The 12,844-nt window shown below is 36.6% G+C and overlaps 1 protein-coding gene across 4 annotated transcripts in view; it reads left to right on the top strand.

Moving 5' to 3' along the window:
- Positions 1–12,844, top strand: part of PLD1 (phospholipase D1) — a 257,572-nt gene that overhangs the window by 184,958 nt on the left and 59,770 nt on the right. For all 4 annotated transcript variants that reach the window (XM_074190927.1, XM_074190925.1, XM_074190924.1 and 1 more), the window contains 3 exons: positions 2,086–2,214; positions 6,687–6,805; positions 9,817–9,930. In XM_074190927.1, the coding sequence (XP_074047028.1) occupies positions 2,086–2,214; positions 6,687–6,805; positions 9,817–9,930 (362 nt within the window). The remainder of the gene's footprint in view (positions 1–2,085; positions 2,215–6,686; positions 6,806–9,816; positions 9,931–12,844) is intronic.

Raw genomic sequence — 12,844 nt, 5'->3', positions numbered from 1 at the left:
CAAAAACCTAAAACAAAAAATAAAATTAGTGATTGGGCATATGTGTGCTTGTGTAAGAATATCTTTCTAAATTCACAGATTTTCTCTGTTGGATTAAAATGAAATGGTGAGAAGCCACTAATCTGCACACATTAATCAAGCACCTATTATATTTTAGGCCTTGTGTTAGGTGACAGGGATATAGAGGCAAAAAAATGAGGTAGTCCTTACTCTCCAGGAGCTTACATTCTACTACAAATTTAACCCATTTTTTGTCTCCCCCCCCACTCTTCTTTTAATTTCTTGTTCCTTATATAGGTTGGTTAAAAAAAAAGTATTCACTAGCATTTTAACAGTTGTACTTCTGGAAATGAAGCAATTCAAATACCCTATCTAAATATTCATTTTGATTTTTTGAAAAAAAATCTAGACTTTTCTGGGTATAATTTCCAATATGGAAATTTCCTCCCTCGACACAGATTGAGATCTTGCTTTTTAACTTACAGTTTACCTTGTAGTAACTAGTTAGACTATGGCTTGCCCACAGTCGGACAGCATAATTTGAACACGTCTTCCTAACTCCAAGATCAATGTTTATCCACTAGCTCACTCTGTTTCTGAGTTTTGTCTTGGGTTTCCCCCAAACTGTGCTTGTCCATAGATATTCTAAAGGATGTGAGTTGTCAACCTAAAAAATACTGATAGACATAATGATTATCTTAATCTGTGCCCTCCCTGACTATTTTATACAATTCTGCCCTATCCCCTGACGGATTGCTTTCTATTCTGCATGTGCTATGAACTTCCAATGACCATTTATCTCAAACCATTGACTCTAGTATAGTTCTGGCAACCCTTGCAATAGATATGTTGCAGAAAATCTTTGCCCCATGTTGCCATATGCTGCTGCTGCTGCTGCCGCCACCACCATATGCTTTTGTCTGTTGCTGTCATGAATTTTCATGGGTTACTGGCAGGCAGAAGAATGAATGTTCAGGTGTCTGAGACCCTCACCCTTTGACATATATGTAAATACAACCCCACTCACTGGTCATGTTACACACTTTTTCTTCATTGAGAAAAATTTAACTCCCTCATTGCCTCTGAATCTTTCCCCCTCCTGATGCACTTTGTTTTATTTTTATTTACTATTCTCCAACTAGTCCTATGTTTCCAGGTAGCATGTTGTGGATTCTAAGAACTAAATTGATAACTGGAAAAGTGTTGGTTCTATAAGGCAATAGTAGCCTTATAGGCAATTCAATAAAATGGATTCAGCCAATACTCTGCTAATCACTGAATATCAGATTCAAGTCCCATGGTTTGAGTAAATGGCTGCAAGTTTGAAAGGGAGAATTCTCTTTTTTTACCGAGACAACTACTTCTCTCCTTTTATGAGCTTGTAAAAGTTTTATTTTTTTATTCACTTTCATTTTTAATTCACAGCATTTTTTAACTGAAAGGAGATAGGATCATAACTAGAAAAGCCAGAAGGACTTTAAGATAATCCTATGAACTCAGCACACTCATTTTACAGGTGTAGCAATTTCATCTCAGAGAAATGAGACCTATCCAAAGTCACATAGCTAGGCATTGGCAGAACCAGAAATTGAAACCAGGTCTAGCGATGTTTCCACCACAGCATACTCTATGCTTATCATTATATAGATGTCAGGTACTACTACCTTTCCAAAATTTCTTTGCCCCTATTGTGGGAGTTATAGTACACTAAAACCCTTCATTTCACTAAACTTTTCCATCTCAAATTTTACCAAGTCCTGAATTCCAGAACTACCTTCTTCCTTCAACACCATCATTTATGTGAGTCAGGGGTTCTTATTTTAGGGTCTAGAAGCACCTCCCAAAGGATCCATCGACATGTTTAAAGGTTTCCATGTTGTTGGATGGAAAAAACATATTTTTATCTTTGCTAACTTATAAGTGAAATTTAGGATTTCTTTAATAATTTATTAGACAGCCAAAAGGGGAAGGGGGAATACATGAAACAAGAGGTTAAGAAACCCTGATAGTAAGGGATAGGACTCCTATCTCTGAGATCTGTCTTATTGAGTTTCTGAAAGTATGTTTTCTTCTGCAAACTTGCAGACACGGGATCCATCCGGAGTTTGCAGACGGGTGTTGGAGAACTCCATGGAGAAACTCGATTCTGGCATGGCAAGGACTATTGTAATTTTGTTTTCAAAGACTGGGTTCAACTGGATAAACCCTTTGCTGGTGAGTGTCGCAGCAATCTGGTAGAAGCTGGGATGGGAGTGTGCATTTTGACTTGAGGCTATTGATTCACATCCAAAGTTATCTCCAGTCATCCTGATTCATCTCTGGCCACTGGACCCAGATGACTGTGGAGGAGAAAATGAGTCTGGTGACTTAGCTAGTACCCCTTCCCTTAAATCCAATTCATGTGCTTGTCATGGCATCACCTCCCTGATGTTGTGGTCCTTATAATGAAGGACAAATATTATTATTGACTTTGTCAATCCTCTTTATAGTTATTAGTAAAGAGAATATCTACAAATGTAACCGTTGTTATTTATGGTTATATTCCTTTTAACATTTGGATTTAAATGTTCAAAAGTCTAACAACCCTTTAGAGCTTGTGGAAGTAGACCAGGTCACTTTGGTTTTTAGTTTTTAGTTGTTGTGGTTTTTTTTTTGCAAGGCAATGGGGTTAAGTGGCTTGCCCAAGACCACACAGCTAGGTAATTATTAAGTGTATGAGGCCGGATTTGAACTCAGGTACTCCTGACTCCAAGGCCAGTGCTCTATCCACTACTCCACCTAGCCGTCCCCAGGTCACTTTGACTTTGAAAGAGCCAACATTATCATGGGCATTCCCTGCATTGTTGGCGATGGCAACATCATCCACACATTAGTTAGATAGACTTCATTAGTGATGAGCTTTTCCAGACCCATGGGGCTTTTCTTGAGCCTTTAGCTACCCAAGCTGTCACCCAACCCATGCAAAAGTCAATCCATCTTGGAGAGACTCTACCAAGACATAGGTTCATAGGATTCAAAGAAAAATCAAATCATCCCTAATCTCAAGGAACTTTACCAAAGAAAAGATAAACTGAGGCAATTCTCTGGACAATATATCATTTATTAACTAAGGAATATGACCTGATCTGGTAATAAGATGGTTCAAATGATCCTACCTCTAATTAGAAAACTCTAAATTGAGGGTGCAACACATTTTTATAAACATAAAAAAAGAACAGAACAGAAATTATCTAATTGTCCACATCACAGAGATGAAAGATAATTTTTGGTTACGTCAAAGGAAGTGGGAATAACCTCCAAATGTCATGAGGAACTCTCTCTATCTCTGAGGAATGCCTTTGTAAATTTACAGGACCTAGCTGTATCCTGAAGTCACTGATAAAGGAAGACTTAGAGGTGACTAGGGAAAGAGATAAGGCCACCGTAATTGTTAATGATGGGGCAAAATCAGGTTGTCCTGGCTCTCAAGGATACCCCACAAGACTAGCAGGAAATGCTGAGATAATATTTGTGAGAGTATTATGAACAAAGTTTTCTTTAAACAGTAGAAATTGTAGGAAAGCTTAACTTTTAACATCTAACTAGAGCGAGGGAGAAGCTGAACCTTAGTTTCTTCTTTCAGAAGAATATGATTTCGGAGTAAAATCAGATATAAAATACAAGATCAAGAATTAATTTCCTCATAATTTGTTTATAGAATAGATTATATGTAGGATATATTACATGTAGAATATATGTAAATTATATATACTATATATATATACTAAATATACTGTATATTAAATATATTTCACATAGAATATGCTATATATTCTCTATATAATATGTGATGTATAATATATTCCATCAAGGAAAGTATATTCTATCAGAATATATTATATAATTAATATTCTAAAAATATAGTATATATGAAATATATTCATTAATGTATATATTAAATTACATTATTCATTGGAACCTATTATATAGAAAATATATTCTATCAGAATATATTATTTAGAAAATATAGAGTATCTGGGGAAGTAGGATCATAAAATAAGAGTAGAAGGGACCTCAGAAACTAGCTAATCTAATGCCTTCATTTGACAGAATTAGAAATTGTGATCCATGAAAGTTAAGAGATTTTCCCATGGTAGAAAGCATCAAAGACTGTAAGTCCAGGGTAGGTGTTCTTTCCATTGCAATGCACTGACTAGTTAGCAGATACATTAGGAAATGGTGATGATAGATAGATAGATAGATAGATAGATAGATAGATAGATAGATAGATAGATAGATAGATATTAATATCTCTGTATATGAAGAATAAGGAAAGAGAATAACAAAGTGCTAAGCTCTTTAAAAATATTATCTCACTTGATCCTCACAACAACCCAGGGAGATAGATGTTATTATCTCTGTTTTACAGTTGAGGAAAATGAGGCAGACAGCAGTTAAATGACTTGGCCAGGAGTCAGACAGTAAGTATCTGAAAATGTATTTGAGTTCAGGTGCTCCAGACCTGGTGATCCATCCATCATGCCATCTAGCCGCTAATATAAATATAAGCTAAAATAAATATAATTTAAATGTAAATATAAAGTGAATGTAAAGATATTTGAGAGGCAGAGAAAAGAGGATAGGCACAAATCCTGAAGAGATCCTCATATTTAGCAGTTTAAAATTATTCAGTTCAGCAAATGTTTATAAATACCCTGTGTGAGGCATCATGCTAAAGGAGAGAAATTATTCTGTATCACAGCTCTTGCCTTGTTTTACAATTGCAAAGTACCTTTTTATGCTAACTGATTTAGGAATTGCAAATATTATTGTTCTCATTTTACAGATGGGAAAAATGAGGATCATGGAGGCTAAGTGATTTGTTCATAATTATATAGCTAGTCAGTACATGAAGTGAGTTGTTTCAGTCCTGTAAGTCAGGAGGGAAGCCCCAGATCCACAAGAGCGAATTGTTAGATTTTCATTGTGAGCATTTAAACCTTGGAAATCACAAATACCACAAATCAGGGCTTAGTTTATTGTTCTGTTGAATATCCAGGCTTAAGAAAATAATAATGTGGTTAAACTTAAAAGTGAGTCACAAGTACATTTTTCTTGAAGAGCTGGTTGTTAAATGTTTACTAGCACATCCCTGCTCGATAGGCTCTCATTTCTACTATAGCAGAATCAAGTCTTTCCATAGTAGTTCTATGTTGACAGTAAGAAATTGTGTTGTAGAGTCATTTTTCTTTCATAGTCAAATTTTTATGACTCAATCTGGGGTTTTCTTAGAAAAGGTGCTGAAGTGGTTTTGCCATTTCCTTCTCCAGTTCATTTTGCAGATAAGGAAAATGAGACCAACAGGTAACTTGCCCAGGGTCATACTGCTAGTAAGTCTCTGAGGTCAGATGAGGCTTCCTGACTCCAGACCCAACACTCTTTGTACTATGGCACCACCATTGTTCACATAGTTGTGATAATTCTACTAATTTCCCTCTTGATATGTCTTCATGTCATAATCAATTTTGTTAGAATAGATTCAGAGAACTTGGATTCAAATCCCACCTCTGATATTTACAACTCATGCTATCTTGGATAAGACAGTTAATCTTTCTGGGCCTTGGTTTTCTTATCTGTAAAATGGGGAAATTGGACCAGATGAATTCTAAGATCCTTTGCAATTCTGCCTTCATGATCCTAAGAGTCGGATTCCCAAAGATGGAATTCTTCAAGTGACCATCTCTTATTTAATTCAGACTTTAAGAGTTTCATTTTCCTTTTGATGGAATGGGTTGTCTTTGTCGCTCATCTCAGGCTCATCTGTCTAATTGGAAAAACGGATGACGCTTTACAAATGATCTACCCTTGCTTTAAGATGATAAAAGAAAAAAATATATCAAACACAGAGTCCTAGGATAATTATCATGAGCTCAATTTTATATCTTGGTGGCTGATTATCTGCTCTCATCTAAGGGAGAGAAGAGAAAATATAAAATACTTAAAGGGTCATTTACTCAAGCTGGTGGAAGTCAAGCATTGATACATCTGAATCAGGGAAATTCAATTCATTTCAACAATTCAATGAATGTTAATTATATGCATCACCATGGGCAACCAGCTGGTGCAGTGGAGAGAGCTCTAGGACCTGCAGTCAGGAAGATCTGAGTTCAATAAGACACTAGCTGTGTGACTTTGGGCAAGTCATTTAAACCATTATTGCCTTAGTTCCTCATCTGTAAAATGAGAACAAACTGGAGAAGGAAATGGCAAACCAGTCTGGTCTCTTTGCCAAGAAAACCCCCATGGACATGTCCATGATAGACTGAACAAAAATAAAACACAACATAGCAGAGTCTGAGAATACTAACACACACACACACACACATCAAAATAGCCTCTGCCTCAGGGAGGTTACATTTTACTGGGGGAAATAAGGCAAGATAAGTAAATAAAAATGAGTGACAAAGGAAAACCAAATTCATGAAGGTGAGTTTCTGTAGTTGAGAAGGGACTGTTTCAGCTCTAGCTTGAAGGAGGTTAGAGACAAAGGTGAAGAGAAAGAGCATTCCAGATTGAGAGGATCACCTGTTCACAATCCAGAGATGGGGGAGGGAACATGGAGACAAGGTGCATGATAAGATCATAGGTCCAGACTTCAGACATGAGCATCATTATTTGTCATTTGACCGTCTGATGTGTCTGGGTAGATTTCATTGACAGGTATTCCACCCCAAGAATGCCATGGCATGATATTGCCTCTGTCGTCCACGGAAAGGCTGCACGAGATGTTGCCCGCCATTTCATACAGCGATGGAACTTCACCAAGGTAGGTTGTTCCTTTGAGCACCACCTGGGCACCAAGATATGATGCACACTTCTCCAAGAAGGGCAGAGACAAAAGAATAGAGTATGGGGGATGAGACATCAGGGATCAAGTGCCCAAATGAGCATAAAAACAAATATTTATATGGTGTCATCTATAATCTATAACTATCCTATGTTTCTACACATAATATTAATATATATGGATGCTTATATATAAATATATTATGCCTATGCTGAGATAGAGCATATATTGGTTGTGAGGGTTAAATGAGATGTTTCATATATATGAATATTTATATATATAAATATAAGTATAGATATAATATATTTATATATAATCCTGTATGTATAACATATACATGTATCTATACATATATATCAATTGAGATATGTTTTATATAAAATATAATAATCATTGATAATATTATTAATATGCTAATGGTTATTATATATTAATAATGTAATGATCAATGTGTTAATAATTATTAATCCTATTAAATTTATGTGTGTGTGTTGATCATCACAGCAATCCTCTGAGGTAGGTGCTATTATTAGACATCTTATAGCTGAAGAAACTGAGTCTAAAGGCAATTAAATGACTTGCCCAGTTTCATACAGCTGATAAATCTCTAGGGTGATATTTGAACAGGAGTCTTCCTATCAGCCCAGAGCTCTGTCCATGTTACCAGCTAGCTACTGGAAGGACATGTTAGTTCCTTATTTTCTAGATGAAGAAACAGTCCCAGAGGAGAGAAGAGATTTGACCAAGGAAGCAGTGCCAGGACTGGACGTTGACTCTCTGGTCCTTTAATTCTCTGTTATATCTCTGTGGTCTTTTCCCTCTGACTGCCACCCAGACTGGGCTGAGCTTCTCCATTAGATCCTGAGTTCCTCCATTGGATGGTTGGCTGCTGTGGAGGACTATCTTTTTGCTGCTCCTAATGGTTCGCATATTATTGACTTTGATTGAACCTGAGAATAGAGGGCAATGATATCTCCTGCCCTTTGTATTTTACCAAGCCCTATTCATCAGCAAAACATCAACATTGATGTTTTACTGAAATATGGGACTATAACAGAAAGACTTTGTGCTTGTAGCCTTCAGACAGGCCCTGAAGCCAACTGTCCGGCTAATGATGAAGGAAAGCTTCATTTAGAGTGCGGCATCTTCTAGCTCATCACACAGCTTCTATGTCTAATTGAAAATATGGATGGCACTGGAAAAATGGATACCTTTCCCTTATTTCAGTATGAATATTTATATGAGGAAGGATAGGCACAAAGTAGCTTTTCTCCTTCAGAGAATCTGCCTTTGTCTGTATGGAGATACTTACCTGGCAACCAATATGAATTTCTGTTGATCTAAAAGTTATTTATATACTTTTGTATTTTTAAAAATCATTTTATTATTTATTTATTTTGTCGTTATTTATTTATTTTATTGGCTCATTTCCATGGAAACATCATTCATCCTAAGTAGTCCGGTTGCACTAGGGCTTACATTCCCTTCATGAACTTGGGGCATCTTTACCGTGTAGTCATGGCCTTTGCATTCTTCACATATATCCTGAACTTTCTCTACTGGGTTGGAGTCACATGTCCTAGCATCCTTTGGGGCTCTCCCCTACTCCACATGGCAGGGCCAGGGGACTACCTGTCCTTTCCCTCCCTAAGGGGCATTTGTTTCTATCTTTGGAGGCAAGACAGTGGCCTTCAAACGGGGGGGAAGGCACCCTTTCCAGGGCTGTTGCTGTTCAGTCACGTCCAACTCTTGTTGACCCCATTTAAGGTTTTCTTGGCAAAGAGTTTCTTCTTCATACAGAGTTATTGTGACTTGTTTAGGATCACACAGCTAATAAGTAATGAGGTCAGAATTGAACTCAGGAAGATGACCTGGCTTTAGGTCTGGTATTCTATCTACTAGGCCCCCTAGCTCCCCCCTCAGTTTTACAGATGAGGAAACCGAAGCACATTCACTATAAATAGCAGAACTGGGATGGGTGGAGGATTGAGTGGCTTTCCTTTTCTTCCCAAATTAATATTTATTTGCATGACAATGCAGAAAGTCAGACAAATCCACAGGCTTAGAGTTAGCCCCCAATTCATACCAAAACCAAATATCAGTAACTAGGGTCTATGGATTTCAAAGCCTACTTCCATTGATGGGGATAATATTTGTTAGGAAAGGGTGAATTCAAAAGCTTATTAAAAATGTTGATAGCCTAATTTTTATAAATCTTTCCCCAATCTCTTCCTAAGGGAGGAAATAAGCTTCTCCTTGTTTGCTTCAACAAAGATATCAAATATTTAGGTGGGTATCTAATATTTTAAGATTATAAAAGTGATAGATTTGCAAATTTTTTTGACTCCATCTGAATTAGGGCACACAAGTTACAAATTAAAAATGGAAATGACAAGTTCCCAGTGAAAGAGGAATCAAAGGTAGTAGACATATAAGTTTAAATACATATTATCAAGATGTCATTGCAATTTGAGAAATAGCAGCCCTCTTTGCAAGTGAACGGCAATTATTTTCCTTGGTAATTTGCAGAATTTCTCAGTTTGATTTATAGTGTGGTGCCTAGCATCAACCATTCTCCCTGGCACTGGAAAACTGAGTGGTAAACACATTTTTTTAAGTAAACAGGATCTCTTGGAAACAACGAAAACATTCCACACATAAATCTTGAGGAATAAATTTTTTTTTAAAAAAATGCCCAGCTTCTTTTTTCCAGCCCATCACAGTCACCTTCTAGTTTATCTTGGAATGAAATAAGCATTTCCATAACATAATATAATAAAAAAAAAGATGATTGCAAATAAAACTGCAAATTTCCTATGTACAACTTGCTATCCCTTTTAAATGTACAACAAAATTACCATATAAATTTCTTTTTTTCCCCTTTTTTCCTTCCTTGAGATGGCCATTATTAGACACAATAGGTATATATTATGTAAAATTATTCTATTCATCCATTTATCAGTTCTTTCATTTTTTTCTCTTTTTTACAGATTATGAAGTCAAAATATCGATCTCTTTCTTACCCATTCCTACTACCCAAATCTCAAGCTACTGCCCACGAGTTGAGATATCAGGTGCCTGAGTCTGTTCATGCCACAGTACAGGTAAGTAAAGAAAACCACAATTTTATTTCATTTTATTTTTAAATATTCTATTGGTGTTTTGCTGTGTTTTTATTTTTGCATCACATTTGTCATTTAATATATTTTCCTTCTATTCTGTGTGTGCCTGTACATAGACACACACACACACACACACACACACACACACACACACACCCTCCTTCACAATATAAAAAAAAGATGTTAATCAAGAGTGTTCAATGGAGTTCCTAGGTTTGCTATTGCCTGCAGTATTCCATACTCGTGGATATCCATGACCTCTCTCTTAAAAGAAGGGGTACGGAAAATATCATTGCTATCAGCAAAACAGATGTCAAGTCACTGTTGTTTGTTTCTATAACTAGTGCTTCTATCCTACCCTTCTAAAATGTATTCAAAATGAATCATTTCCTATCTCATTTTAATGGCTATACTAGGTTATTCCTTCTTTAGTCAGTGATAATAAAGGCTTCTTATTTTAATGTGCTGTCATTTCCTCTTTTTAGAAATTTTATTAGATGAGATGAATCGATTAGAGTTGCAGTCGGCTTTCATCCAGAAAATGAAATCATAAGACCTTCATTTTGGAAGGGACCTTAGAGATCATCTGGCTGAAGCCACTTATTTTATAGAAAAGGGAGCTGGGGCCTGGGAAGTTGCAGTGATCTGCTACGGCCCACTCCCTTGGAGCAGAAAGGTCCAAGGGGATGCTGATACTGCCTCTCTAAGACAAGTCTGTAGAAAATCTGAACCTTTTTTTTTTTGGCAAGGCAGTGGGGTTAAGTGACTTGCCAAAGGTCACACAGCTAGATCATTATTAAGTGTCATGAGTTCATATTTGAACACAGGTACTCCTGATTCCAGGGCTGGTGCTCTATCCACTGTGCCACCTAGCTGCCCCCCAAAATCTTAATTTTTAACCAATATGTCCAATAAAATTTCAAAGGTAATAAATAGGTGAGAGTGAGAACTAAGACATCAGATGGTGGCTTTTCCATGTCATTCACAGAAGGCTTGGTAGAATAAGATCTCATTTTGGAGATAGTCCCAAGGAAGTACAGATTTCACATCTTGCCACAGACAAATACTTTGTGCCACTGGATAAATCACTTAATCTTGTACTTCAGTTTCATCCTCTGCAAAATGAAGGGTTTGGATCCTCTATGGTCCTTCCAGCTCTAAATTCACAATCATATTATTCTCAATAAATCTGATTCATAGCTCTGTTATTATAAATTCATTTTAGAGTTTTTTTTTAAAGAAAGGGAGTTTGCTTAGTTCATCATTGTTATTTTATCATCATTAAAAATATACATTGATTACTACTTACTTAATGAGATAGGCAATGAACAAAGTAGGAATGGATTCCCTTTCCATCTGGGAAGGTAGTGGTCTTAGCAACAATGTGATTGGGTATATTGAAATTAATGATGGTTAAAAAAAACAAATGTATCACCAGTATCTGAAGTCATGTATTTTGTACTGAATGTCAGCAAAATGGGGCTTGTAGTAGATTTGAGCAATGAGTCGTTAACTATGTGACAACTATGTCTCCATGTGCCAAAGTTCCAATTGCTTTAAGCTTATACTCGTTGACATGGATCCATTCATTTATTAAATTCAGTTGTGTAGTTTCTTCGTAGTCTTATGGCCCTATCTATATTGCCTAATGAAGAAAATGGCACATAATCTAAGATACAATCAGGACCTCTTTTAGAGGAAACTCAAAGAAAACTGTGGCAAGAAGAAATTTAAGTTCACATTAATATTTGACTTGTTGACATACTGGATAACATCTTTTTTTATTAATTGCATTATGATTAAAACCTATTGCATTTGGAGCCCCTCTCAATGAAACAATGTTATTTGTTTCATATGGGAGGAAGAAGAATGGAGAGCATCCAACGGGGAGATTTGAGCTCTGGTTCTGTCTGGACCACTGGCATTTCACATGGCCTACAGGGAAAACAGGGCTTTCATTTTCTTACATTCTTTCTCCCCACGCCTTTGGATACTGTCTAGAGTTATAGGATCAAATAAACATTCCCAATATGGAAAGCATTTGGTACACTGGGTTAGCTTACACAGTTGCAACTTTTTACTGACAAGTCCCAGTGAATTTTCCAAAGATTCATTCATTTACCTATCTGGTTTAATTCACTTCAATTCAACAACCACTTTGTAAGCCCCTTCCTATAAACCAGAAATCATGGTAAGCCATGGGAAGGCAAAGTTAAAAATTGAAAAGCAGTTCCTCCCTTCAAGGATTCTACTGTAAATCATAGATCTTCATAGATAAGGGTGACACATCTTGATTTGAGGAGAAAGAGTCCAACTAACTGGGGACTTTCATGAAAAACTTCAGAAAAGTGAATCTGAAATGAGCTTATGGGCATCTTTTGTTCATTAGAAGGATAAATACAGAAATTGAAACTAAAATATTTTGGTCACATAATGAGAAGACAAATATCATTGGAAAAGACCCTGACATTGGGAAAGATTGAAAGGAAAAGGAAAAGGGGATGGTAGAAGATGAAATGAATAGAGAATATCGTGGAAGCAATAAGCATGAGCTTGAATGGACCATAGGAGATCATGGAGGATAGAAGGACCTGGCTTGCCATGGTCCATGTGGTCATAAAGCGCCAGATACAATTGAACAAATGAACAACAGCAACAAATATACACAATAGAGATTTAGCATTGAGTAGAGAACATGAGGCATTTCTCTCTTTCCTACCAGAAGCCAAGATACAAGCTAAGGAAAAATATCAAAGGATCCCAGATTTAGAGCTGGAAGAGACCCTAGAAGTCACCAAATTCAATCATCTCATTTTCTACATGAGATACCTGAGGCCAAAGGTCACAAAGGTAGCAAGTATCAGAGGTGGGATTTGAACCCCAGGTCCCTTGACTG

This window comes from Macrotis lagotis, chromosome 6 (genome assembly GCF_037893015.1).
Source record: "Macrotis lagotis isolate mMagLag1 chromosome 6, bilby.v1.9.chrom.fasta, whole genome shotgun sequence".
NCBI classification, from domain to species: domain Eukaryota; kingdom Metazoa; phylum Chordata; class Mammalia; order Peramelemorphia; family Peramelidae; genus Macrotis; species Macrotis lagotis.
This window is presented reverse-complemented; position numbering and strand designations above follow the sequence as displayed.